Source organism: Ranitomeya imitator, chromosome 10 (genome assembly GCF_032444005.1).
Source record: "Ranitomeya imitator isolate aRanImi1 chromosome 10, aRanImi1.pri, whole genome shotgun sequence".
NCBI classification, from domain to species: domain Eukaryota; kingdom Metazoa; phylum Chordata; class Amphibia; order Anura; family Dendrobatidae; genus Ranitomeya; species Ranitomeya imitator.
Genome location: NC_091291.1, coordinates 130,536,929 through 130,564,721, shown reverse-complemented (window position 1 = coordinate 130,564,721; position 27,793 = coordinate 130,536,929). Strand labels below are relative to the sequence as shown.

Sequence of the window (27,793 nt, the reverse complement as noted above, 5' to 3'; positions counted from 1 at the left end):
CTTTCAAAAGGTCTTGTGAAGTCCACACCTTGATGGGCAGAGCTGGTGGCACATGGCAACCTACCTTTATTTTTGGTGATGAATGCCATTTTTTGGTAAAGTTAAGGATGAGTATTTGTCAAAATGGACCAATGAAGAGTGGATAAATTCCCGGATCTCCAGTCCTTGGTGGAGCAATAATGAGGGCTCAGTATGATCATTACTCTAGGCCCTGCTGTAGTTATCCTTTTGGGGCATACAGGAGGTTTGTCAACTTTTCCTGGAGTCTGGGTGGTCTCCCCTTTTTCTGGGAGCCACCGAGACGATCTGGTTGAATTGCCAAATATGGCTTCCTATATGGTGTTTAATAAGCTGAGGGACTGCAATGAATTCCATGGTCCACGTTCTTGCGGCTTGTAGTCTGCCATAAATGTTGGGGCATTCCTATTAAAGAATTGGACACCATTAAAATATTTTAAAAAATGGCGCAGTAAACGGCTAACGCATCGACTGCCCGGTGACAAAAAGCAAGACATGAGCCGTTCTTTGAGGAGCACAATGATGTAAATGAACACTGAACCTGACGGTGGGAAGTGAGAAAAGACAAAAATTAAAGAGTGTGAATTCCAATTTACGGTTCTTATTAAATTTAGCCCATAGGCTGTTAATGTATATTGAGCAGCTCGGATAAATGTCAGGAGAGTCACAAGGCGCATACTAAAACATAGCCATTCCTGCATGTATTATGCCCGAGAGACACACATGGAATATCTTGGTGATTTTTTTTGGAGTAGGTTGTCAAAAGGAAGAAAATTAGAGCTAAACAAATAAAATGGTCATTTTAAGCAGGTACTGTAGTAAGTAAATGTGTCATTACCTCTATTGTCATCTATGACTTTTATGGGCCATGTTTTGTTTAAGAAGATCAAAACCAATACTTTACTTATTTACGGTAAGTGATAAGTCCTTTTTTGTGATGCTTTTATCTGGTGTAAACTCCGCTGCTCTCTTGAATCTGGCAATGTTTTTCTTTCGTTCCTACCCCTCTCCATTCCTGAGATAAGGTCCAATCTTCTCTACATAAAAATCTAGTCTTGTTAGACAAGTGGGTGTGGTCTTCTATAACGGTGGGAGTTGTCTTTACGACCATGCTCAGTTGCCAAAAAAAAACAACACCACAGATTTATGTACAAGCAAGAAGGTGCCATATTTAAGGAATGGAGAGGAGCAGGAACAAATGAAAAATATTGCCGAATTCAGGAGAACAGCAGCATTTACACCAAATAAAAAAATTACATATTTATGACAAGTAATTTGTAAAGGAGTTGTGCCATTTAGAAATCCCATTTTCAAATATCTTTAGTAAATCAGAGTTAGAAATTAAAAAAAAAAAAAAAAAGACACTCAGAGCTTAAAAATAGAATATAAAAGTACCATACTGATTCCTGCCCTCTACTCTTCTATTATTGTCCAATGTTCTCCTCCCAGTCTCAGTGGTCTTCCTGGCCAGAAGTGTGTGACCGCTGCAGGCAATCCCACTACAGCAGTAAATCACTGGTGCTTGGCTGAAGCCATAAACATGCCTGTGTGGCCAGAAGAAGAAGAAGTACCTAGATTGGGTGGAGACGGTCAAGTGACGGTAAGTCTTTAAGGTGAATATATTTCATAATTTTACTTTTAAGCATTCTGGGCTGGTTCTGAAAAATAAAAATAAAAATCCCTTTAATGAAGATGTGCGTCTATTGGTTGTGGGGGAAGTCACCCATTCAGAGTCATGAACTATCACAGTGAAGATCACCTTAAAAAAAACATTTTGTAGTCTGATGGACTCGGCCTTTCGCTAGGTCTATGCAATAGAAGGATAGAGCTGTGTAATACTTTATTTCCCCTCTGGAGGAGCTGCAGGGGAATTAAACACATGCTGCTAAGTTCTCCTACAGATCCAGAATCCTTAGGGTTAAGGTACCTTCACACTAAGCGAGGTCGCTAGCGAGATCGCTGCTGAGTCACAAGTTTTGTGACGCAACAGCGACCTCAGTAGCGATCTCGCTATGTGTGACACGTAGCAGCGACCAGGCCCCTGCTGTGAGATCGCTGGTCGTGTCGGAATGGCCTGGACCTTTTTTTGATCGTTGAGGTCCCGCTGGGTAGCACACATTGCTGTGTTTGACACCTTACCAACGACCTCGTTGACGACTCAGACACCGACACATAGGCGTGCATTTGCGTTGCCTTTTCCGCACCCCTCCGCTCCGATTGGTGGTCGCTTCTGCGTTCTGATTGGCGGTCAACAGAAGGCGACATAGTAGCGCTTCCATCCTTTGTTCCTGACCGCGTGGTGGTTTGCAGATCGTTGTAGAGTTCTCCGGCCTGCGACTCCTCTTCGATTTATCTATTCTTCAACGGTTCTTCTGACATCTTTTGTGCACGGTAGGTATCATTTGGGGTCTCAAATGCGTTCCCACCGAAGGGCTATTGTGTCGCCTCATAAGGCAAGGCCACCACCAATCAGAACGCAGTAGCGACCACCAATCGGAACTGAATGGGCGCGGAAAAGGCAACGCAAATGCACGCCTGTGTGACTACAACGTCACACAGGACGTCCCTCATCGAGGTCAGAATCGTCATAATAGCTGCCATGTGACAGGGTCACAACGACCAACGACATCGTTGTACAGGTCGCTACAGGTCGCCGCATCGCTGCTGCGTCGTTGGGAAGATCTCACTGTTTGACATCTCACCAGCGACGCAGCAACGATCCCTGACAGGTCGTATCGTTGTCGGGATCGCTTTAGCGTCGCTAAGTGAGACGGGGCCTTTAGACCTTTCTATCAAGATATTTCCTAAAGAACGTAACCCTATTAAGTCCGAATTCAACAAAAATTAATGACAACATGCCATCCAGAAGAACAATATTGTTGGTCGCAATTATCCAATCCTCACCATATTTGCTTCTGCTGTGGCATATGTCAAATGAGTCTCATTAGGACATTAGCGAGTACCGAGTAGAACATCAGTAGACTGGGAGGTCTGGGCCCACCAGGGATGGTCCTACTGATCCCTGAGGGCAGATGTTGGTGGCGGAGGGAAGGATCGGGCTTATGGACTGCAGCATGTCCAATCCTTATGTTCTCATGGGAAATAAGCTGCCGATCAGAAGCTTACTTCTCTCAAATGCAAAACGCACGACCACTATGGACAACCAAAGGGTTGTGGAGGGATGAGCGCTGGCTGAACAAGTATTTGGCTGACAACTATCTAACGTTTATCCCCAGCTTAACCCTGCTGTTGTCTTCGGTCAAAAACGACCGACCTTGAACTTCAATATTCTTTAAAATATTCAAGATGCGGCTCTGAAACCCGTGGCCAACCGATCCATCCTCATTTAAGTCAATCAGCCACAAGTTTCAGAACCACATCTTGAGCACCCCAAAAAATACCAAAGTTCAAAAGCGGTCTCCCCAGACAAAAGACAACAGCAGGGTTAAAGATGCGCTTTATTTTATAAGCTACGTGAAAGGCACATGATCAATTCATTGTTTAGGGGCGATTTTTGGTTATAATTTTGCACCGCTCTTTTAATAACACGTTCAGATGGGCGGCACAAACTGTATGAGATCAGTCGTTCGTACTGCCCCTATAGAGGATACACAGGGCACAATCACGAGGTTTTATTGCTGCCGGCAGTGATGAGCTACAAAACATCAGCTCGCACTCGGACCAATGTTATTCTATGGGGCCGTGCACATGTAAAACGTTAGATTCGATATTCGGAAGACATCTGAGTGTAGTCCAATTTCTGCACACTGACAGAATGGAGAAAATTGAGACATTTTTATCTTCATCTTTTCATTCAAAAGATTCAGAGCACACTATGCTGACACTGTTACATAGGTCAATCACCAAACAAGTGTTTATTGGCCCATGTAAAATCTCTGAGCTCCACAGATTCTGCCACTTTTTTTCGTTTTGCGCTGAGTCGTTCCACTGCAGAGATATTCACATTTGTTTCTTCTGGACTGCATCTATGTGAAATCTCTGCTTTCAGTCCAACTGAACATTTCATCAGAGTCTACCCTGCGCTTTCACCCCTCTCTCTCAGATTCAACCAATCACAGCTTGGCAGTGAATCTAGCAGTGTCAGACTAACGCATGCCCTGAGAGAAGATTCTGAATAAAAAGCCGAGTTGGACTACAAGCAGAGATTTCACTTACTGTACTCCAGAAGAAAGAAATGTGAATATCTCTGCAATGGAGCGACGCAGTACAAAACGGAGAAGAATGGCAGAATCAGTGGAGCTCAGGGGTTTTTACAAGGTATTTAACTGAATTATTTGAGGTCCTTTTTAAAAGGCCATATTAACTTTGAACCAATGCATCTACAAAAATGTAACCAATTTGTAATAGGTCTTAATTGGCAATGAGCACAAGTACTGATTACTGGAGTTTGCCTAGGGTACTCGGGAATGCACCGAGTATCACGAGTGCTCAAATGATATGTTGGAGTCCCCACGGCCGCATGTTTCGCTGCTGTAGCCACAAAACATGTGGGGATTGCCCGCGTATGGCAGTGAATTCCCACGAAACATGCGGCCGCAGGACTTCAAAATGTCACTCGAGCACCCGCGATACTCACTGCAAACTCAAGTAGCGAGCTCTTGTGATCATCACTAATCTTAATGAAACATTTCCTATTGTTCTTTTTCTATGACGCATCACCATGGTAGCAGACTACAAACAAACCCAGTGTAGTCAGACTCCCTTCAATCTGCCCCTTACATATATTTGTAGGTGGATAAAAGGGGAGTATGGCTTCAATATCAGAATACATATAGTACAAATAAAAATGGAAATATTGCATCCCTCTCCTTTATAAAATCCCTAAACTCTGTGCCGCCGTCATCTTCTCTATGCTGCAGTATATATCTGTATATACTGGAGAGTATATGAACAATTACATTGTATAACCGATACATGGAATGTGACTAATTTCAGGGGTTTTGTCTGTCGCCATTGTGGTGTAAATGCCGGACGATTACATTGTATCTGTCTTCTACCTCTGTATAAAGATATTTCTGGTTAACACAGTGAGGAGTTTTGTTATGCTCCGTGTAGGTAGACTCATCCTTTCTGTTTCCCTTCCATTCTTCATCTTTCATTTCTATACTAAATGTGAATTGTATAGCCGGAGGTACAGTGAAAGTTGTGAACACTGAAGCCGAGATCCGGAACGACAGTTGTAACAATGGCTGTTGTTCAATATGGTTATATACCGGGCCTGGAGCATTGTTACAGAAAATAATGAAGGCATCTCTGTAGCCCTTCTATAGATACATTATATAGTAATTAAAGCTAATCTCTCTGCATATGGAGTGTCCGGCATGTGTCCCACATGATGGGATCTCGTCAGCCCGGCACAAACCTCTCCAGAGCTCATGGCAGAACACTGGATACTGTGGTGAGGTTTCCAAAATACGAAAAAGTTAAAGGGTTACTGCCACCTTTAGAAGTTGTCACTACTGATGAGCGAACTGCTCCACTCATTCTCTACGGAAGTGCTGGAGAAAGCCGAATACAGCAAGTAAAAAATAAGGATTGGGCCGATAACTCAGCATGGCCGATCCTTCATTCCTTAACATCATCTGCGCGGGAAGAGTCAGCAAGGACCACCATGAGTACGGGGCTAGTTGAAGACTTTCTGCAAAGACTACAACCCCTGGCAAAAATTATGGAGTCACTGGCCTTGGAGGATGTTCATTCAGTTGTTTGGCACAAAACTAAAGTCATTTCAAATGGCAACTTTCTGGCTTTAAGAAACACTAAAAGAAATCAAGAACAAAAAATGTGGTAGTCAGTAATGGTTACTTTTTTTTTAACCAAGTATAGGGGAAAAAATATGGAATCACTCAATTCTGAGGAAAACAATTATGGAATCATGAAAAAACAAACAAAAAAAAAACCACTCCAACGCATCACTAGTATTTTGTTGCACCACCTCTGGCTTTTATAACAGCTTGCAGTCTCTGAGGCATGGACTTAATGAGTGTCACACAGAACTCTTCATCAATCTGGCTCCAACTTTCTCTGGTTGCTGTGGCCAGATCAGCTTTGCGGGTTGGATTCTTGTCATGGACCATTTTCCTCAACTTCCACCAAAGATTGTCTATTGGATTGAGATCCAGACTATTTGCAGCCCACCTTATGTGTCTTTTTTTCCAGGAATGTTTGCACAGTTTTTGCTCTATGGCAGGATGCATTATCATCTTCAAAAATGATTTCATCATCCCCAAACATCCTTTTGATTGATGGGATCAGAAAAGTGTCCAAAATTTCAACATAAACTTGTGCATTTATTGAAGATGTAATGACGTCATCTCCCCAGTGCCTTTACCTGACATGCAGCCCCATATCATCAGTGACTGTGGAAATTTGCATGTTCTCTTCAGGCAGTCATCTTTATAAATCTCATTGGAACGGCACCAAACAAAAGTTCCAGCATCATCACCTTGCCCAATGCAGATTTGCTATTCATCACTGAATATGACTTTCATCCAGTCATCCACAGTCCACGATTGCTTTTCCTTTGCCCATTCTAACTTTGTTTTTTTCTGTTTAGGTGTTAATGGCTTTCGTTTAGCTTTTCTGTATGTAAATCCCATTTCCTTTAGGCGGTTGACTCCAGTTTCCTCCCATTTGTTCCTCATTTGTTTTGTTGTGCATTTCCTGTTTTGGAGACATTAAGTTTCTGGTCTTGATGCTTTGATGTCTTCCTTGGTCTACCAGTATGTTTGCCTTTAATAACCTTCCCATGTTGTTTGTATTTGGTCCAGATTTTAGACACAGCTGACTGAACAACCAACATCTTTTGCAACATTGCGTGATGATTTACCCTCTTTTAAGAGTTTGATAATCCTCTCCTTTGTTTCAATTGACATCTCTCGTGTTGAAGCCATGATTCATGTCAGTCCACTTGGTGCAACAGCTCTCCAAGGTGTGATCACTCCTTTTTAGATGCAGACTAACGAGCAGATATAATTTGATGCAGGTGTTATTTTTGGGTATGAAAATTTACAGGGCGATTCCATAATTTATTCCTCAGAATTGAGTGATTCCATAATTTTTCCCTATGCTTGGTTAAAAAAGTAACCATTACTGACTACAACATTTTTTGTTCTTGATTTCTTTTAGTGTTTCTTAAAGCCAGAAAGTTGCCATTTGAAATGACTGTAGTTGTGCCAAACAACTGAATGACCATCCTCCAAGACCGGTGATTCCATAATTTTTGCCAGGGGTTGTATAACAACTCAATTCCATCAGTAGGGGTGGGGAGATTTATTAACAGCTTTGCACTAGTATTTTTCAAAAGTTGTAAAATTTGAGCGCATGCCATATTTGCATAAACTTTTTATTCTTTTCTCACCACTTTTGGAAAATGGGGAGAAAAGTGGATGATGACAAATAGGGGAAATATGATCCGGATGGATTATTATTATTATTATTATTATAAAAAATGGGTTGTCCAGTTGCAAAAAAATATATGTTATCATAGGTTTAAAAATACAGACAACTTACTAATAAACTGGAATTAATAAAAGATACTTTTTATCAGGTATCAGAGCTGGTCACAGGTCTCGCCAGCTTAAGGGTATGTGCACACGTTCAGGATTTCTTGCAGAAATTTCCTGACAAAAAACAGACATTTTTGCCAGAAATCCGCATGCGTTTTTTCTCGTTTTTACACATTTTTGGGGCGTTTCTCGTTTTTACACATTTTTGGGGCTTTTTTCGCATTTTTTTTCTGGAGCTTCCCAATGCATTAAATAGCGGGGAAAACGCGAAAAAATTGAAAAATTAATGAACGTGCTGCTTTTTTTACCGCAATGCGTTTTTTTTTTTTCGCAGAATGCATTCTAAATGATAGGATGCATATGTATGCGTTTTTTATGCATTTTTATTTAGTTTTTATTGCGGAAAAATGCGACAAAAACGTGAAAAATCCTGAACGTTTGCACATACCCTTACTTTGGGTTCAACACAAGAGTTTTTGGTGTGCAAACCAGACTTTACCCTGTGTGTAGGGGGCTGCCTGCTGCCTGACCGGCTCATTTCAGTAGCCAAGACAGACCCCGTCTCTGTCCATTTATCAGACAACCACCCAGTGTTGCATCCCAGCTCTGGAGGGAACTGCAGCTGGCCACAGTTATCTGATTGCAGTTCTCCTACATAGCAGGTGCGGGGAGCGCTGCTGGTGAGGACACGTCTGGAGCGCTGCAGCCCCTTTATTTCCTCTAGGTCATACCCCTACCAAAACATCCTACATAAGAGAACAAAAAAATGACAGTGGCACTCACAGTGACATTTATGATCATTGATGAGGTGGGAACATCTTTTTTTATAAGGAGTCCTTTCATATAATTTAGAGAAAACTACAATGGACATTAATTTATTTATTTTTTCCAAAATTTGTTCATGGATTGTGTCTTGTAGCCCAATAGGTCTATGGTGCAATACCATACACAACCTGTGGACAAGTGTGGCGCCATTTTTGGAAGAAAGAAGCCACATTTTCTAATAGTGGACACACCTTTAAAGGGAATCTGTCAGCATGTTTTTGCCATTTAATCTGAGAGCAGAATAATTTAAGGGAAAAGAGCCTGATTCCTGAAAGGTGTCACTTGCTCAGCTGTAGTTTCAATTTAATCTCCTGCTGATAAAACACTGATTATAAGGGCAGGACTAGGTGTCTGGTGTCAGGCAGTCCAGATAATCTGTGTAACCCCGCCTCCACCAATGATTGGCTGCTTGCTCACAGTGTACACAAGAAGCAGCCAATCGGGAGTGTGGGCAGGGTCACAGCATTGCTACATCTACAGAAGAAAACAGGGATTTTATCAAAACTGCACCAAGCAGCCCAGTAAGTGATATATCACTGGAATTACGGTATCTGTCCCTACAACATGCTGCTCTCAGACTCCACGGCATAAACTTGGTGACAGATTCCCTTTAAGGTCACATGGCAGAAGGCACATAGAGATCGCACGTACAGCTGACTATATAGTCATGAGCCACATGCATAAAAGTCAATGCGGTTCATGGAAAAAGCTCGAAAATAAATGACTGTTTTGGCCATTAAACGGCGATCCTTGAGATTTCTGAAGATATCTGAACTAGGCGTCTATATGAACAGCGACATGGAGTAAGATGTGCACGGACGACTCAGCCTCACCCGGATAAGCTCTGAAGACTTTCACAGACCTGACAGAGGGGCCGGGGTTTGGCGTAAAACTACCAAAAGTCATCAAACTTTTGAGCAAATTGGAGGTGTAGAAACATTTTGCAAAATTTCAAGCATTTTTTCACCAGAACAAGGCGCATAATCTGCTTAATGAATCAGGGCGCAGTCAGACGGCCACATAACACAGACGACCATCGCATCGCAGTAAGCGGACAGGCCGGCGGCTCTCCTGACCAGAGCGCGGCATAGAAATACATGCCACCATGATCGGGTGAGGAGAGCCGCTGGTCAGTCCGAGCACTGTGATGCCATGGTCGTCTGTTATACGGCGTCTGACTGCGCCCTTAGTGCAATGTATTACTCAGAGATCCAAACAGACTTCTTATGTCAAATATGGGGCTTAGGAAATGGTCACAGTAGAGATTGGTAGGAATCCGACATCTCCACCGATCTCCACCGTTATCTGCTCTGGATGTAAACTGTGCATGGAGCCGGGACAGCACCGGTCCGTACATTGTGTAGTGGTCATCCGGGCTGCCACCAGGAATTTCAGGGTTCCATACTGGCAACATTTTAGGGCCCCCTTGAGGCTCCACACCAGCTCTCCCTCCACCCATCAAACCTTCCACAGTCCCACCACCCACTCACCAATCACACACTAACCGTTCCCATCGATTACCAGATCACTTCCATAGCCAACAGCTTTTGTTTTTTTCCCAGAACTGAACTGCCAGTCAAATGAATCGAGCGGCTGGACACGTCTGACCAGCAGCTCTATTTCGGGGAGCGGCTAGAGTTATGGGTCCCTGTTCTCGGGATCAGTGGGAGTTCGACTTCTGGGACCCCCCATCGATCACAAGAACAGGATCCTCATAAATCTCATCGCCTCCTGAAATGAGTGGAGCAGCTGATCGAGCGGCTGCATGCATGCCTATCTGTTAAGGGTCAGCTCATATGGCAGATTTTCACGCAGAATTGCGGACAGCTCCTTCCTCGGCACGCCTGCAGCTGAAGCCCGCCGTTTCGTAATCCTCTTCACTGTCTCCCATAGAGATGAATGGGAGGCATGAAGGAAGCGGCCGCCGTGGATATTCAGCAGAAAGTCGGAGTGGCTGTCCGCGACAAACGTCTGCTTGAAGATCCGCCATATGAACTGGCCCTAATAATTATCTTATATGTTTGTGTATAAGGGATAAGTTACTAGAATATCCCTGTTAAGGCACAACTGTACCTTATTGCAGGCAGGCAGAGTGGTACTTAGTAGTTTTCAGGAAGGCACAAGATGGCCTCCAACTTCATGGGGGCACAAGAAGAGTAGCAGGTGGGCGAATGCGAGGTCAGATGGGCGAGTGGGCAGGAGGGCCCTCAACTCCTGCATATAACGTGGCGCAAGGGCCGGGGGCGCACCAGCGGCTTGGGAATGGCGGGCAGGCCGGCAGCGCCTAACATTACTGATGTCAGATGCGGCCAGCCCCCTCTGTTTCAATCATACAATGGAAGTAGCTACGGCTGTGAGTGACTGAACCCAGGGGCTTAATAAAGCCAAGTAATTAGCCCGGACCCCAGGGTGCCTCAGTCTGCCAGGCCGTTAGGCTGATCAGCTGTCTCCCCCAGTCCGGGTCCCATACACCAGTAATGCCTTGATGGTGGGGTCCTGGTGGTCGTCCCCAGATTCTGCACATCAGATACATCTCGGATCGTTCATCTACTTGGTGGTAACACTTTACACTCTTAGCTAAAGATGTGAAGTGGTCATTCAAAAAAAAAAAATGAGTGAAGGACCATTTCTACAGACCGGCAATCGGCTGACTGAGAACTTGGATGTTCGTGGTCACCACTTCACATGAACAGGTCAGCCGATCAAACACTTGGTTATTTTTGTTCCCATGTTTTATACGGGCCTAAAACTGACTGCTTACATGAGCATGCTCGGGTGCTCACCGAGTGTCTTCGGCGTGCTCGAAAAACATGTTCCATTCCCGGCGGCTGCATGTCTCGCGGTTGTTTGTCAATAAACAGTTGAACCCTGCATGTGTTGGAACTGTCGAACAGCCGCGAGGACTCGAACATTTTTTTCGAGCACGCGAAGACCCTCTGTTAGCCCCCGAGCATGCTCTGATAATGCCTTATCCCAGCACGGCCGCTCATCACTACTCACAACCTTTCCTTACGCCGAAGACACAAATAACATTTCTAAATTCAGATCCAAATAAATTTAAAAAATCCAGTTTTATTTTTTAGAATCCGCTTGCCATAAAAGTATAAGATTCTCAAAAATCTCTCTACACAAGCGCAAGATAAACCTTCCAGTTCAGTCAGATGGTACACCCCAACACCCACCCTCCGGCATCCATCCCCCCACCTTCCTGCATCTTATTTCTGTCGCAAACATTAACATAAACAAATGAAGTGCAAAAAAGCGACCCCTGCGTGGCACAGCCGACGTCTCCGCCAAGCTTAACCCTCTCCTGCGCCTTATTACGACATTCCGAGAGCCTTGCTAAAGTAGAAAGGAGGAATGGGGCCCAATATTGGCGAATGGCGATGGAAATATTCTTATCAGGGGGGTCAAATCTCAAAGGGGATTTAGAAATAGTGGATTTAGGGGACCACTTTATCCAAAGAGGCACAAGGCAAAATGTTTCAGTGCACTTGAGAACGTTTTTTTTTTTTCCAGCTTCTGCTAGAAAATCTGTTTAATGGCTCGGTATACGAGCTCCTCATTTGCAAGTCGAAAACAAAAAAACGAACGTGGAAAATAAAGGATGAGAAACACAAAAGGGGAGACGACAGGCGTGCGAGATTTTCACTGTGGGTTTAACGGTGCCCTATATGGAGGAATGAAGAGCTGGGAATTGAAATGAAATTCTACATCTTTTACTAACGAGGAGTGGGGGGACTGAAGCGACTTTACATTCCTCCCCCCTCTGCCCCACCTAAAATGTGGCTCTCTTTCTGAAGAGCAGAGGATATCTGGCGTATTTGTCCACGCTCCGCTACATCAGGATGTGATCAGGCACGAGCATCTCTTAAATCTGCGATGGCTTCTTATGATAAAATGCATCGCAAGGCAAATCAAGACAAATGGCTGCCTCCCCCCCCCCCCCCCCTTCCCATTGACATCTTGCAGCCTTGGAAGAGTTAATGAGCTGTAGGTACAGGAATAATTAGCGGCAGCACAGCGCCTACTTGCAGCATTTCCTACTGAAAGGTGCAGAAATAGAGACTTTATTCCAAAACTGACCTTATTCTTCCCCCTATATCTCCAGCATATGGAAGGGCAAAGAATAGGGTTAATTGAGCTAATTAGGAGACAATGAATGGTATCCCTGGCAGTGGGATATTAAGTCTTGGACAGAGAAAGAGTCTCAGAGCCCTAGAGGTCTGACCTACTGATTAATGGGGAGCTCGGGGTCCATCCCAGAGGGCACAAGTTACAGTAAAGAGGAAGGAGGGAGCGATGAAGAGCAGAAGATTACCCCAAGCAGAACGAAACAAACAAGCAGCCTGATGAAAGCAAACCACAGAGGGACAGAAAGGTTCCATACATATGTACGGCGGTTCCATACGGAAACACCGAAAATCACAAGTCCACTGACCCAACAAATCCTAATCCAGCGAGAAGGAAGATCAATGACGATGAAATGTAGAAAATGACTCAAAGGCAAGTTTTCAAGTAGGCAAAAAAAAAAAATCTATTAATACAAGTAGTGGATAGAAGACGTCGGCGTCAGGATGGAAAAGATGGACAAAGAAGGAAACTGGAATACATGCAAAAGTAGTGTACGATGAAATATGAATGTGCAATATTATATGTATATATACACACACATACTTATCAGATATATATATATATATATATATATATATATACACACACACGTGCATGCATGAGCATGTGTGCATGTATGATACTGATACACATGAATATACATCACGTGTGTGGATCAGTCTGTGTGTGTGCGTGAATATATGCATGTGTGTATACATGTGTGAGTATGATAAATATATATAGAGAGATATATACACACACATGTACGTGTGTTATGTGTGAATGTATGGGACTGAGTGTATGCGCATGTAATATATATATATATATATATACACACACACACACACACATACACAGTCTTCATAGATATATATGCAAACACGTGTGTGCATTTATGTACATGTTTGCATGCATATGTATGGATTTGTATAGGTTACCTGTATTTATGAGTGTATGTATATAAATGTGTGCCTGTACATGTAATATATGTGTATGCACATTACACGCACACACGGATATATATATATATATATATATATATATATATATATATATATATATATATATATACTGTAGGTCTGTGTATACATGTCTGTTTGTACATATATGGTGTGTATATGTATAGAATTATGTATATGCATATAGGAGTATGTACATGTATGAACATTGATATATGTGTCTGCTGCGGCCTGTATACGAGTATGTCTGCATATATGGGTCTATACGTCCCGGTGCCGGATTTGTGTATGTACATAGAGAGATCGTTCTACATACGAGAACAAACAATCAGGAGGCCCGGCTCGCCATGATGTGCACTGCAGATATTACTGACAGAGCTAATTATTGTCTGACGGCGCTTATGTAGAATAATTGGGGTGAAGAGAAATTCATCAGACGGAGAAAGGATACAAAACATATTTACTATGGGAGACACAGAAACTTGTTAGAACAATACAAATATCGATCGATAACCGCGCTGCACCGATGATGATTATTGCCTGGTGGCAGCACAATCTAAAACGCACGACCAGAGAAGAACTAGAGGAAAACATTTCCCTGCTGCCTAAACATCACAGACATATACCGGAGCGCGGTACCAACGCATTGCCATGTAAGAAGCCCTGAGTCTATAGGCGGCCACATATATGTATTTATTAAAGTCTGCGGCGGGATTTACGTTTATTGCGTTAGTAATAGAACGCTTTATAGATGGGTAAAAAATAAAGTGGATTATTTTTTTTTCTTATATGAAATCCTGGAAGTTTTCATAGCTCCTTGTCAGAGGTACAAAACGAATCGGGCACTTTCTAGGAAAACCATTAAGGACATGACTGCCCTGCTGAATAGTTTTCCAGCGGTGATGGAAGAGGAGAAGAGATCATCGTTACAACACAGAAGGCCAAAAACTCAAAGCATCTGCGAAGTCCTCCGGTGTACTATAGGGGCATGGCGCTGACCATATTATCAACACATGGAATTGCAGTAGAGTTGCAAAATTTGGCATTTTGGATATTAATATTCCTGGTAGGACACCGATCGGATGAGGTAAGGACAGGGGAAAAGTCCACGAGCCCTTCTGCCACGTAATATGCCTGCACATTTTTGCTGCGTATAGATCCTATATAGCTTTACATAGTCGTATTGTTTGCGTCCAACCCAAAAATGGTGGATTTAGCTCCAGAGGAAAACGTATGATCTGCAATGGAAGTCAATGGTGCATCCAGTTCAGTAGGCGCCTCCATTATATTCGCAGCCTGTACCGTACAGTCGACGACAACAGATGGCATAGACACCATTGAATTTTCACAATTGGCAAAGTATTTGTTTATAGGTGGAGAATTTTGGAGGGCTCCACAGGTAATGGGGACAGAGAATTAGGGAAAGGGACTTTAACCCTATAAGTGAACAGCCCCAGCAATTTCCTCGAGTTTTCCTACAGGTCCAGACTTGTCCCAGGTCAACCACAGTATCCCTTCTGGTTTATGACATCCTGTGTTTTCGCCTCGCTCCTGGCAACAGAAACAAAACGTGTGTCCCTTTTGTTAAAAGAAGGCAAACAAAGGGAGTTGAGAACCGGCAGGTACTCGAGGACATGTAAACTCAGGTGCAGAGGACGGAGAACGGATAAAAAGGTGAAAGAAATGAGAGAGGAATCCTAGAAGACGAAGACGAGCCAAGAGGTCCAGTCTGCTCCATGCTGCAGATCAACGAAAGCAGAAAAATCACATTCATTGGGGAAACGCCATGAAATCCAAGATCACACGCGATATGATCGATGGGATACGATGCAAATCCTTGGATTATTTATCACATCTGTTTTAATATGGATTTACCATTATACACATTACACATTTTATCCGCCATGTTACAGGCTGGGAGACGTTGTGTTCTGCTGCTTCCAAAAATCAAGAGGAAAAAGAAAAATCTTGGAGGATACATTTTAGACAATTGCTGCCTCTATGGCCAACTGTACCATGTTCTGCAAACTTTACTCACTGACCACCGCTAGCAAATGTTAGAAATAAACCCTGGAGTCATCAACCATCCATCTGTATCATGGGAATCACAGTCTGCACCCTATAAACAATGAATAGGGTTTGGCAAGCCTGGTGATGTATGGATGCACAGGAATCTGCATGCAATGCAACCGCAGCTCTACAAGACACGCAAGATTCAAGAAATGCATTCTCTGTACAAGTGCACACACTGTAGTGATGGCCATAAAGGCAACTGCTGCTACATTGTAGGGTCTCTGCAACAGGCAATGGTACAGGATGACTGGGGCAGCCAGATTCTCTGGGCACAATCACTTTCCCCTCTAATTGCTCTGCAGCACAATAAAGATGCAGATTGTGCACGCTGCACCGTAAAATGCATTATTGGCACTTCACGTGGACACGACATGCGCAACTTCGCCTGCTCAGTGCAAGTTCTGGAACATACAGTCCCTCAAGGGGTCTTGTTAAAACATGAGAGCAAGAAAAGTATCCAACAATAGAAAGAAATAGACCAGATGCAGTCATGCAATAGATACAGCGTAACACTATGTGTCAGGATTTGATAGTAGCCATATGTTCTAACTACTGGCATAGATTAGGCAAAATATTGTTGTTTTTTTTTGTTTTTTTTTTGCAAATAGTTTTTGGCGCCAAGTCTGAAATCAGCCTAATAATGCTGTTTTTACCAGCTGTAATACCGCCAATAACGACCACAATACTACCAATATACTTCCAGTATTGGTCGCAGTGCTGTTTAAAGTGCCCACACCGACGTGGATGGAGTGTAGAAAGGCAAGGCACCCATTCACAAAAAAAAAAAAAAATTATATAAAAATAAAAATCATTATTAACCCTTTATTATCTAACTATACACACCCTATTACATTGAGGACATATACATACACATAATAATATGTTATTGCCCCTCCTGCTCATGTATTTGTGACAATCAGCATCCCCCTCATTTCCTCCAAAATCATCAACAGCAGACATATGTCACGGGGCCATAAACATACAGAGCGCACATATAAGCCATAAATATACAAGCAGAAAAAAAAAATAAAAACAAAATAAAATAAAATATTTTTTTTTTTTTACTCAGGAAGCTTATGTAAAGTGTCAGCCCTAGCTGCATTGTGAACATTTATTCACCAGCCGACAGGATACAATGTATTTGATAAGTAAACAGAAGGAAAGTAACATAAATAGAGAAACAATCAGCGCTGGCATATGGCTCCTGAGTGGCATTCACTACCCAGATCCCTTATTAATGCTATTACTGCACACACCAATGTCACAACTAAAGGGGGCGAACTCGCAAACACCTCACATCCCAGGTGCAAAGCACCCAATAAACTCTGCTCCAAGTGTAGCGAGTGGTCAGTGTGTGCCGGGTCGGTGTGTGCAGGGTCAGTGGGTGCAGCGTCAGTGAGTACCCAGCGTCCCGCACTCACCTGTCTGCACTGAACACAGCAGGAAGAGAGTAACCAGCAACATTCCATCCAGAGAGGGGCAATGCCGGGTGTGAATCCCTCCTCAGCCCGAGCTCAGTGCTCGCAGCCCTCCGTGCTCCCGTGCAGCAGCAGCTCCTCCTCTGTCTCCTGTCATCACTAGGGTGGGGAGGAGTGACAGGATAAAAGCCATGCAAACACCAGATCATGAAGACCTGGATATGCAGATCCGGAGATTACACCTGCTGCAGCCACAGTCTGGATTGTTTGGAAGCTTTCTCATAGGTTGTAAGAGCAGTGACCTCTGGAGGGAGAAAGTTGGTGAATTCAGTATCACCAAGCACAACACAGATCCCCCCATATCCTCAGCACATGGACAGTGGGAGCCTAGGGAGGAATGATGGCACACTGAGGGGCGTTTATTATTTTGTAGTTACATTTTATATATGTATCTAAGATCTACAATGCAGAGAGAAAACATGCTAATGTAATAAGCTTCCGACCTGGACCTTTCCTTATAGGCTATGTGCACACGTTGCAGATTTCCTGCAGCTCCGCAGCGGGTTTTTTTTCCCCGCGCGGAAACGCTGCAGATCCGCAAGTAATTTACAGTACAATGTAAATCAATGGGGGAAAAAAAATGGTGCCGAAAAAATCCGCACAGAAAATGCAGCAGATTAAAAAAAAAGATCATGTCAATTCTTTTCGCAGATCTGCACCCATTTCATAATAGAAATCCGCAAAAAAAAACAAAAAACACAAAATCTGCAAAAAACAAAAAAAAAGCAGATTTTGACCAGCGTTTTCTGCCAAGAAATGCAGAATCTGCACAGAAGATTCCACAGTCTAATCCGCAACGTGTGCCCATAGCCATAACATGACGGCAAAAGGCCGACCAGCAACTTCAGTGTCAGTCATGAAGCAAATGTCTCATAGAAAAAACAATGAACTGCCAGATGTGTCCAATTTAATAGCGGTGCAACGTCTGATTATAAAAGACTTGCACCTGACTGCAATTTTTATTCTCCCTTTCAAATTGATAGGAAATGTGTGTGTGGGCAATTTTTTGGGTCTCACAGAATGTAAGGCTATGTGCACACGATGCGGATTTTGCTGGGGATCCGCAGCAGTTTCCCGCGAGTTTACAGTACAATGTAAACTTATGGGAAACCAAAAACGCTGTGAACATGCGGAAAAAGCTGCGCGGAAACGCAGTGGATTATTTTCCGCAGCATGTCAATTCTTTGTGCGGAATCCGCAGCGGTTTTCCATCTGCTCCAATAGAAAACTGCAGATGGAAAACCACGGCGGAATCCTCAGTAGAATCCGCAATAAATCCGCATTAAAAACCGCAGCGGTTTTCCAATGCGGATTTAGCAAATCTGCTGCGGAAAAATCCGCAGTAGCCCATTTTACGTGTGCACATACCCTAAGGGCTCATTCAGACGTCAGCGTTTCACGTACACGCACTGTTCACGGATAACACTCGTGCTCATGAGAGTCTCCTGGGCCAGTCACATGTCTGATTATTTTTTCCAGACCAAGCGGAAAATATCAGAGACCTGTTCAATTCTGATCCGAGAGTTGGAACAAAATTGTCAAGGGGTCTGTGAAAAAAAAAATCAGACTGTACTCGCATGATATGATTGTGATTTTCAGATTGTGTCAGAAAGGAGAAAATAGAGAAACTTTTTTTTTTAATGTTGTTCGGGTATGTCCCCACGCTGCGGACTTTGCTGCGGATTTTTCTGCAGCGGATTTGGAAAATCCGCAGTGCAAAACCACTGCGGATTTTTTTGCGGTTTCTTCTGCGGATTCCACTGTGGATTTTCAACTGCAGTTTCCTATTGGTGCAGTTGTAAATCCGCTGCGGAATCGGAACAAAGAATGGACATGCTGCGGAAAATAATCCGCAGCGTTTTCCGCAGCATGTGCACAGCGGTTTTTTTTCCCCCATAGGTTTACATGGTACTGTAAACTTAGGGAAAACTGCTGCGGATCCGCAGCGTCAAATCCGCTGCGGATCCGCAGCAAAAACCGCAGCGTGTGCACATACCCTTACATGTGAGAAAAGCGGATGACACTCGTACCACACTCTGATCAAACTCTGATCAGAATAATTGGATGTGGAACAAATCAGTCGTCTAAATGAGGCCACAGGGTAAGTGCACTTGGGGTATTTCGAGAGGTCTTTTGGAGCGGGGTCTGTTCTGAAAAAAAAGAAAGAGGAAAAGAAAAAGTGGATGTCCCTTTCGTAAACTTTCTTCCAAAGGAAGACGCTCCAAACTTAGCACTGTCCAGTCAAAAGGCTTAAAAAAATGCTCCAGGAGGAAGATGAAGGTGTCTTGTTCTGTAATGTCTTTTTTTGAGTCTTTTTGGTCGTATTGGAACGTCTTTGACAGATACAGGTCCTTCTCAAAAAATTAGCATATAGTGTTAAATTTCATTATTTACCATAATGTAATGATTACAATTAAACTTTCATATATTATAGATTCATTATCCACCAACTGAAATTTGTCAGGTCTTTTATTGTTTTAATACTGATGATTTTGGCATACAACTCCTGATAACCCAAAAAACCTGTCTCAATAAATTAGCATATTTCACCCATCCAATCACATAAAAGTGTTTTTTAATAACAAACAAAAAAACCAACAAATAATAATGTTCAGTTATGCACTCAATACTTGGTGGGGAATCCTTTGGCAGAAATGACTGCTTCAATGCGGCGTGGCATGGAGGCAATCAGCCTGTGACACTGCTGAGATGTTATGGAGGCCCAGGATGCTTCAATAGCGGCCTTAAGCTCATCCAGAGTGTTGGGTCTTGCGTCTCTCAACTTTCTCTTCACAATATCCCACAGATTCTCTATGGGGTTCAGGTCAGGAGAGTTGGCAGGCCAATTGAGCACAGTAATACCATGGTCAGTAAACCATTTACCAGTGGTTTTGGCACTGGGAGCAGGTGCCAGGTCGTGCTGAAAAATGAAATCTTCATCTCCATAAAGCATTTCAGCCGATGGAAGCATGAAGTGCTCCAAAATCTCCTGATAGCTAGCTGCATTGACCCTGCCCTTGATGAAACACAGTGGACCAACACCAGCAGCTGACATGGCACCCCACACCATCACTGACTGTGGGTACTTGACACTGGACTTCAGGCATTTTGGCATTTCCTTCTCCCCAGTCTTCCTCCAGACTCTGGCACCTTGATTTCCGAATGACATGCAAAATTTGCTTTCATCAGAAAAAAGTACTTGGGACCACTTAGCAACAGTCCAGTGCTGCTTCTCTGTAGCCCAGGTCAGGCGCCTCTGCCGCTGTTTATGGTTCAAAAGTGGCTTTACCTGGGGAATGCGGCACCTGTAGCCCATTTCCTGCACACGCCTGTGCACGGTGGCTCTGGATGTTTCCACACCAGACTCAGTCCACTGCTTCCTCAGGTTCCCCAAGGTCTGGAATCGGTCCTTCTCCACAATCTTCCTCAGGGTCCGGTCTCCTCTTCTCGTTGTACAGCGTTTTCTGCCACATTGTTTCCTTCCAACAGACTTACCATTGAGGTGCCTTGATACAGCACTCTGGGAACAGCCTATTTGTTGAGAAATTTCTTTCTGGATCTTACCCTCTTGCTTGAGGGTGTCAATGATGGCCTTCTTGACTTCTGTCAGGTCGCTAGTCTTACCCATGATGGGGGTTTTGAGTAATGAACCAGGCAGGGAGTTTATAAAAGCCTCAGGTATCTTTTGCATGTGTTTAGAGTTAATTAGTTGATTCAGAAGATTAGGGTAATAGGTCGTTTAGAGAACCTTTTCTTGATATGCTAATTTATTGAGACAGGTTTTTTGGGTTATCAGGAGTTGTATGCCAAAATCATCAGTATTAAAACAATAAAAGACCTGACAAATTTCAGTTGGTGGATAATGAATCTATAATATATGAAAGTTTAATTGTAATCATTACATTATGGTAAATAATTAAATTTAACACTATATGCTAATTTTTTGAGAAGGACCTGTATATATATATATATATATATGTATTTATTTTAGTAGCTTTGCATGTTTGGAAATGCTCAAAAGGCTTAAACACATGAGCACCAAGTGGTTTTTAGGGTATGTGCACACGTCAGGATTTTTTCCTGGCAAAATCCTGAGAATTCTGCCAGAAATCCGCGTGCTTTTTCCCCGCGGATTTCTCGCGGAATTTGCGCGTTTTTTGTGCGGAATTTTTGTGGATTTTTTGCGTTTTTTTATTTCTATTTTCCGGAATGTCCTTTTTGATAGGAAATCCGCAGAAAATCCGGAAAAAGATAGAGCATGTCCGGATTTTTTGCGGTATGCGTTTTTTTTTTGCGGAAAAAACGCTAACATATGCACAAAAAATGCGGAATGCATTCTAAAAGATAGGATGCATAATGTTAGCGTTTTTTTACCGGATTTATAGCGTTTTTATGGCGAAATTCCGCAAAAAAAAACACTAAAAATCCTGATGTGTGCACATACCCTTACACCGCAGTGCAAGGGTTCATTCTTTTTGGTGTTTAGTGCTTTTTCAGGCGCATACCGAGTGGAGTCACATAAAAAAAAGACTTTGTGCACCCATGCTGTAAAGCTGCTTGCAAAACTAGTGGTTTCCACTAGAAAACTCGTAGTTTTTTTTTTTTTGTAATCACCTCGTAAAAACTTTCTGTGCGCACACCTAACGATGACCCTGATCCAAAGCACTGGCGACCAACGGTCCGTTTTTTTGTAACATAGGAAGCTGAAGACGCACAAGGATGATGAATGAGAAAAAAAATTGTTCTAGTTTTCTGGATGAAACTCTGACAATTTTTTGATACACGTGTATGAACCTGCGATGTAGCAGCAGAATAGAGTAATGTTTGCCCGTGACACCTGTATGGTGGCCACTGTAGAGGCTTTTCTCTAAAACACATTTTGACCCCCAAAAACACTAAAAAAAACCTACTAAAATGCTGTGAATCCAGCCTTAAAGCCCAGAGATGTCTATTATTTCGGTATATACTAATTAGAACTTAATGTGAATGAGCGCCATCGTTGTTTTTTTTTTAAGTGTTGGTTTATTATTAAATACAGTAAAATGCAGTAGGATCGTGTATACGGGTTTTGGGAAATCTGGTGGACAGCAGCTGCCTTTTGATGTCTTCCCGTCCACTTCTTCTGTACGAGTATTCGTAAAAAAAACAAACCAGCTGTCATTCCACAGAAAACAGTTGACATTCCTTATAGTTTTATTAATATAGCCTTGCATCAAAGCGGAGGCGCCATACAGTATGGAGTCAGTGTGCGGTTTGGACGTGCATTGTTCCCGTCTTCTCTCTATATTTAGGAAAGGGGCAAAAAAATACCATATTTATAATCTGTTCAGTTGCACAAGAGTTAAAGGGACACTGTCACCTGAATTTGGAGGGAACAATCTTCAGCCATGGAGGCGGGGTTTTTGATTCACCCTTTCCTTACCCGCTGGCTGCATGCTGGCTGCAATATTGGATTGAAGTTCATTCTCTGTCCTCCATAGTACACGCCTGCGCAAGGCAAGATTGCCTTGCGCAGGCGTGTACTATGGAGGACAGAAAATGAACTTCAATCCAATATTTCAGCCAGCATGCAGCCAGCGGGTAAGGAAAGGGTGAATCAAAAACCCAAAAACCCCGCCTCCATGGCTGAAGATTGTTCCCTCCAAATTCAGGTGACAGTGTCCCTTTAAATAGGTAAATTGGAGGGACGCTTGTCTCTGGCAATCTCGCCATGTCATCATAGCGTGTTTTGTCTCATCCGTGAGAATTGGGCAGATTATGAGCAAATTACACTCTGATCAGTGTGATACGATCTTCTCAGATGAGGATTAAAGATGGGGGAAAAAAAAAAATTCTCCATGCTATCGGTACGTGAAAATCAGACTGCACTCAAATGTCATCCAAGTGCAGTCCAATTTGTTTTCCATGGACTCATTGACTTGCATGGCCGAATGTGATCTGATAATCCAATTGAAGTCGGGTAAGTCGTCATTTTTTTTTTTTTTTAGACTCCGTCAGGGGAAAAAATTGGACATGTGCATGGCCACATAGTGCGATCCGATGTTTTCTCAGATTGCGCTCGGACTGCTAATACGCCATGTGCACGAGCCCTAAGGTTGATATCTGCACTACATTTCACATGTGTGAGATAGGAGTCCTGATCCTTCTACTGGAAGGTATTACTATGGGTGAGACCTTCACACACTTCGCCCCCACATTCCTTCCATGTATACAGTCAATACGCGGCTCGTTGTGTAAACCACGCGCTCACTTTGTACGGTACACCGTAAACGTTTGCTATCATACACATTGGGGCAGAACTACAAACTTTACTACAGGGCACTGAATGCCTTGTGTTTATATAGCAACTACCTGGACATTTTATTTTTTCCTCTAGAGGCCAAAAGTTTTCGGTTTATTGCTGTAATTAAGATTTTGTCATTTCTTTTGGAATTTTTGTCCCTTGATCCAGAAGATCATTTGTGGGGTCAGACCCTGATGTTGGGGGGGGAGGCCGGGCTCACAATCTCCATTATAGGATGGGGCTGAGGTCCGGGTTCATGTTCTCCCCTCCATGTCTGTATGGACCTCGTGCACTGGGCTCAGTCATGGGGACCAGAAAAGGGCGAAGCCCAAACTGTTCCCATAAAGATGAAGCCGCAATGTCTTGGAAGGGAACATCCTCGTCACCAGGTGATGATGGAACTTCCACACTTGAAGAAAATTGCCAAAACATAACAGTATTTAAGCTGACGACAATCAATAAATGTTTATTGTTCGTAAAACCAGGAGTTGTCAGCCCAGGACTTGGTGCTTTTAAGTGTTGATGTGTGGCATTAGGAAGGTGACAAAATGGGATTAATTGTCCTCAGATTTAGGGCAGGCTGTGATGTGGACATGACCTGGACATGCCTGGACCTGCCACTGGACATGTCAGGGGGACTAACCTAAGGTCCTTTTAAATGGACTAGAAAAATATTTAGAATTGAGACGAGTCCTCAGTTGTTGATACCTTTTTTAATGGCTAACTGAAAAGATGGTAACAAATTTCGAGCTTTCGAGACTCATCAGGTGTCTTCATCAGGCAAAGACTAATACAAAATCTGAAATTTATGCACAACACAGCGCAGAAATAATAATGCCGTAGATAAGACAGGTGGACTAGTAATCAATTCTACCCATTGGCCCCTGTACACATGGCAGCGATCAGCCGACCAACGGGGAATGGCTTGTTCATTGGCCGACCGCATGCTTTATGGAGCCTAAAAATTAATTGTTGGCAGAAGATTTCTGTGGACAACCTGCTCAACGTTGGCACATGCCTATATAGTTTGCATTGGCCTGCAGACGCGAAGGAGCAATTTATTAAAAATGTGCACGTTTTAGACATAAGGGGAAGCACTGCTTTACGTTTCAATACATCGCTCGTTGGAAAGCAATGTGTCTGTGTGAACCCAGCCTAGCCCGTGTGTGGCTACCTACTGTAAAATTTGGGATTTTGTTCCCGTTGGTTACCAAAATGTTGAAGGGATTCTACGGTGCAGGGTTTCTTTTTGTGGAGAGTGGCATGACAGTGTAAGGAGGCTTATAAGCCATGCATTGCTCCTTTGGGAAATTTAAATATGCAAATTGCCTAAAAATTGCCTCAAGAAAATCCTTGAAAAATGACTCCTCCTGCACATGGCGATATGACGGAGGATATACGGCAGCGCTAAGTATCCTTTTTGACTCCATGAAAGCAGTTTCTCTAGTGGAGAACACTTCCATGTTACCTTGACAGATGGAGAACGCCAACACTTTTTTGGGTTGGATTAAAAACTTCTGATTTTTCCATATGAAATTGGAGATATCTAATGGTCCAGTAGGACCAAACCCAAGGCACCTGCAACAGTTTTCATGTGATTTTTAAAAATATGATCGGGAAAAGTGTAAGGAAACTGGGACATGCAAATAAACCCTTAAGCGCCGTGAATGCAGCCATGAGCACTTGCAGCTGTAATTAAGATGGAGCGTCTCATAGGAGCGTGTCAATGATGACAGACGCACATCATTCACAATCAATAATCATTACTCCTACAGCAACCGTCTCATAATTCTCAATATTTAACTGGATCTTTTATAAAGCTGACCACTCAAATTAGAAGAAACGTTGGTCGAATCTGCCAATTTGGTGACATAAGCCTACCACATTATGAGGGTGTTCTGATTTTCAGTGTTGGAGGATAGAAAACGAAGATGTTGGATTTAAACACGCGATTCATATATTCTCCAACATACCAATTCATTTGTTCTCCGACACGTCGACTCGTTTGTTCTCCAACACGCCAACTCGTTTGTTCGCCCCACCCCCGATTTTTTTTTTTTTTGTTCTCCAACACGCCAACTTGTTTGATCGCCAACACGCCGACTTGCTTGTTCCCCAGTACGCCGACTCGATTGTTCTCCAAAATGCAGATTTCTTTTGTTCTTGCGGTCACTGGAAGGCTCTGTCAGCCTACCACATTATGAGGGTGTTCTGACTTTCAGCGTTGGTAAATGTTGGTGGATAGAAAACCAAAATGTTGGATTTAAACACTCGATTCGTATATTCTTCAACACACCAATTTGTTTGTTTTCCAACACACTGATTCATTTCTTCTCCAACACGTCGACTCGTTTGTTCTCCAACACGCTGACTTGTTTGTTCTCCAACACGCCGACTTGTTTGTTCTCCAACACGCCGACTTGTTTGTTCTCCAACACGCCGACTTGTTTGTTCTCCAACACGCCGACTTGTTTGTTCTCCAACACGCCGACTTGTTTGTTCTCCAACACGCCGATTCGTTTGTTCTCCAACATTCTGATTCGTTTGTTCCCCAACACGCCGATTCGTTTGTTCTCCAACACGCCAACTTGTTTGTTCGACCAACACGCCAATTCGTTTGTTCCCCAACACGCCGACTCGTTTGTTCTCCAACATGCTGATTCGTTTGTTCCCCAACACGTTGATTCGTTTGTTCCCCAACACACCAACTTGTTTGTTCCCCAACACACCAACTCGTTTGTTCCCCAACACGCTGATTTGTTAGTTCCCCAACACGCTGATTTGTTAGTTCCCCAACACGCTGATTTGTTTGTTCCCCAACACGCTGATTCGTTTGTTCCCCAACACGTTGATTTGTTTGTTCTCCTTCACGTCGACTCACTTGTTCCCCAGCATGCCAACTCATTTGTTCTTGCTGTTACTGGAAGGCTCTGTCAATGCCTTATGTCAGAACCTGTGTATTGGGGGTCTCAAAGGAAAATCTCGTTAAGCGAGCATTCAACAGAGGCATAACTACAATGTGGAGGCCTAAAAAGTCAGTTTGGCCCATACTATTAAAGACCTGGCCCTGGTGGCAATTTTGGATTGTGTCCACTAGCTTCAAGTTTCTCCACTGGCTTTCAAACAAAAAGCGTCCATAAACAATGCATACGTGTCGGCCGAACCTTTAAAAATTTTAGTGGGACTGACTGACCATCCATTGTGCATGGGGGGTCTTCTGACTCTCCCTCGATTTATGATATTGGTGAAAAAAGGATTGGGTATGATACATTGTAAGATCTGATTTGAGTTCTTCTGACATAAGAAACTGTCCAATGTGTCGCCATGGGTCAAACATTTGTATGAACGATTGATTGATTGAATGAATGATTATTCCCTGTGAACATGTCAACATGTTAAACGCTCGTTCCTCAGCTAAGTGGATCATCTATGAGGTCAAAACATCAGTCTCATATCTCATCTTGTTAATGGTGCATTCTATGAACAGTATGGAAACTGTATAGGGACCTTTTACACAGTTTGCCTCGGCCAGGGACAGGATATGTGCACACAGTGGACATCACTTCCTTCTTTGAGCAGTTTTTCATTTCCTAATACTTCTTCTGAAGAGGATTTGAACACTTTTTGAAGCGGATTTGCAGAGGGTTTTTTTCACCTTTAAAAGAGCTTTGTGTTTGCATCATTCTGATTGGACTTGTTCCTATTTTGGAGCATTTTTTTCATCAGAACATGTTTCAAAGAAATGACCTGCTCTTTCTTTTTCCTACCAGGCGTTTTTCATAACCTAAAGCGGAAGGAACTTTCAAAAGACTTTCAAAGTAGTCTTAAAATAGAGAAGAACAGGAAGTCATTAAAGCGCTTTTTGGGATATTTTTTGTTTCCAGGCATCTTCTGGAGCAGATTCACTCTAAAACAAAAACATTTAGTAAACTTTGTGTGCACATACCCTGAGGGTATATTCACATAGAGTCTATTAACGAGGATTTTGAAGCAGATCTGCTCCAAAATCCACATCAATAACCACTCAAAATAATCTTTGCAGATTTTGGATTATAGGAATGTTACTGTACAGTTATACATCACATACACCCAGTCTACTGATGATTATACCGAACATCTCCTCGTCATACTGTGCAGATCATGCAAATTAGAAATGAGGAGGTGAAAATTCTGCAATTACAGAGCGTTCTCGTAAAGGAATAGACCCAGGGGGCTGATGGACATGTCCGCACATGATCAAGGACCCCTAATCACAAGGCATGGAGTCCAGATGTGTTTGTGAGTTGATTAGATCTTATGATGCCATCTACATTGGGTTTTATGGATTCACTGCACTTTCTAGAGTAATTATCATGTGCTACCATGTGACATTTTTTTAGCACATCTGTGGTTTTGCTTGTGACTTGTATCATCGTATTTTCTGATTATACCGTGAGAAAAATACATTAACGTGCAGTTCATGGTAATTACTGGACGTGCACTTTGCAAATTTTCACATATAAGAAAAAATGGCAT

General features: G+C 42.9%; 1 protein-coding gene across 1 annotated transcript in view; it reads right to left on the bottom strand.

The window, feature by feature from the left end:
• DSCAML1 (DS cell adhesion molecule like 1) overlaps positions 1-17,087 on the bottom strand; it is a 232,662-nt gene extending 215,575 nt beyond the window's left edge. Inside the window, exon 1 of the mRNA XM_069741278.1 lies at positions 16,939-17,087. Coding sequence (XP_069597379.1) covers positions 16,939-16,981 — 43 coding nt within the window. The 5' untranslated portion in view covers positions 16,982-17,087. The remainder of the gene's footprint in view (positions 1-16,938) is intronic.
• Positions 17,088-27,793: the final 10,706 nt, after the last annotated feature.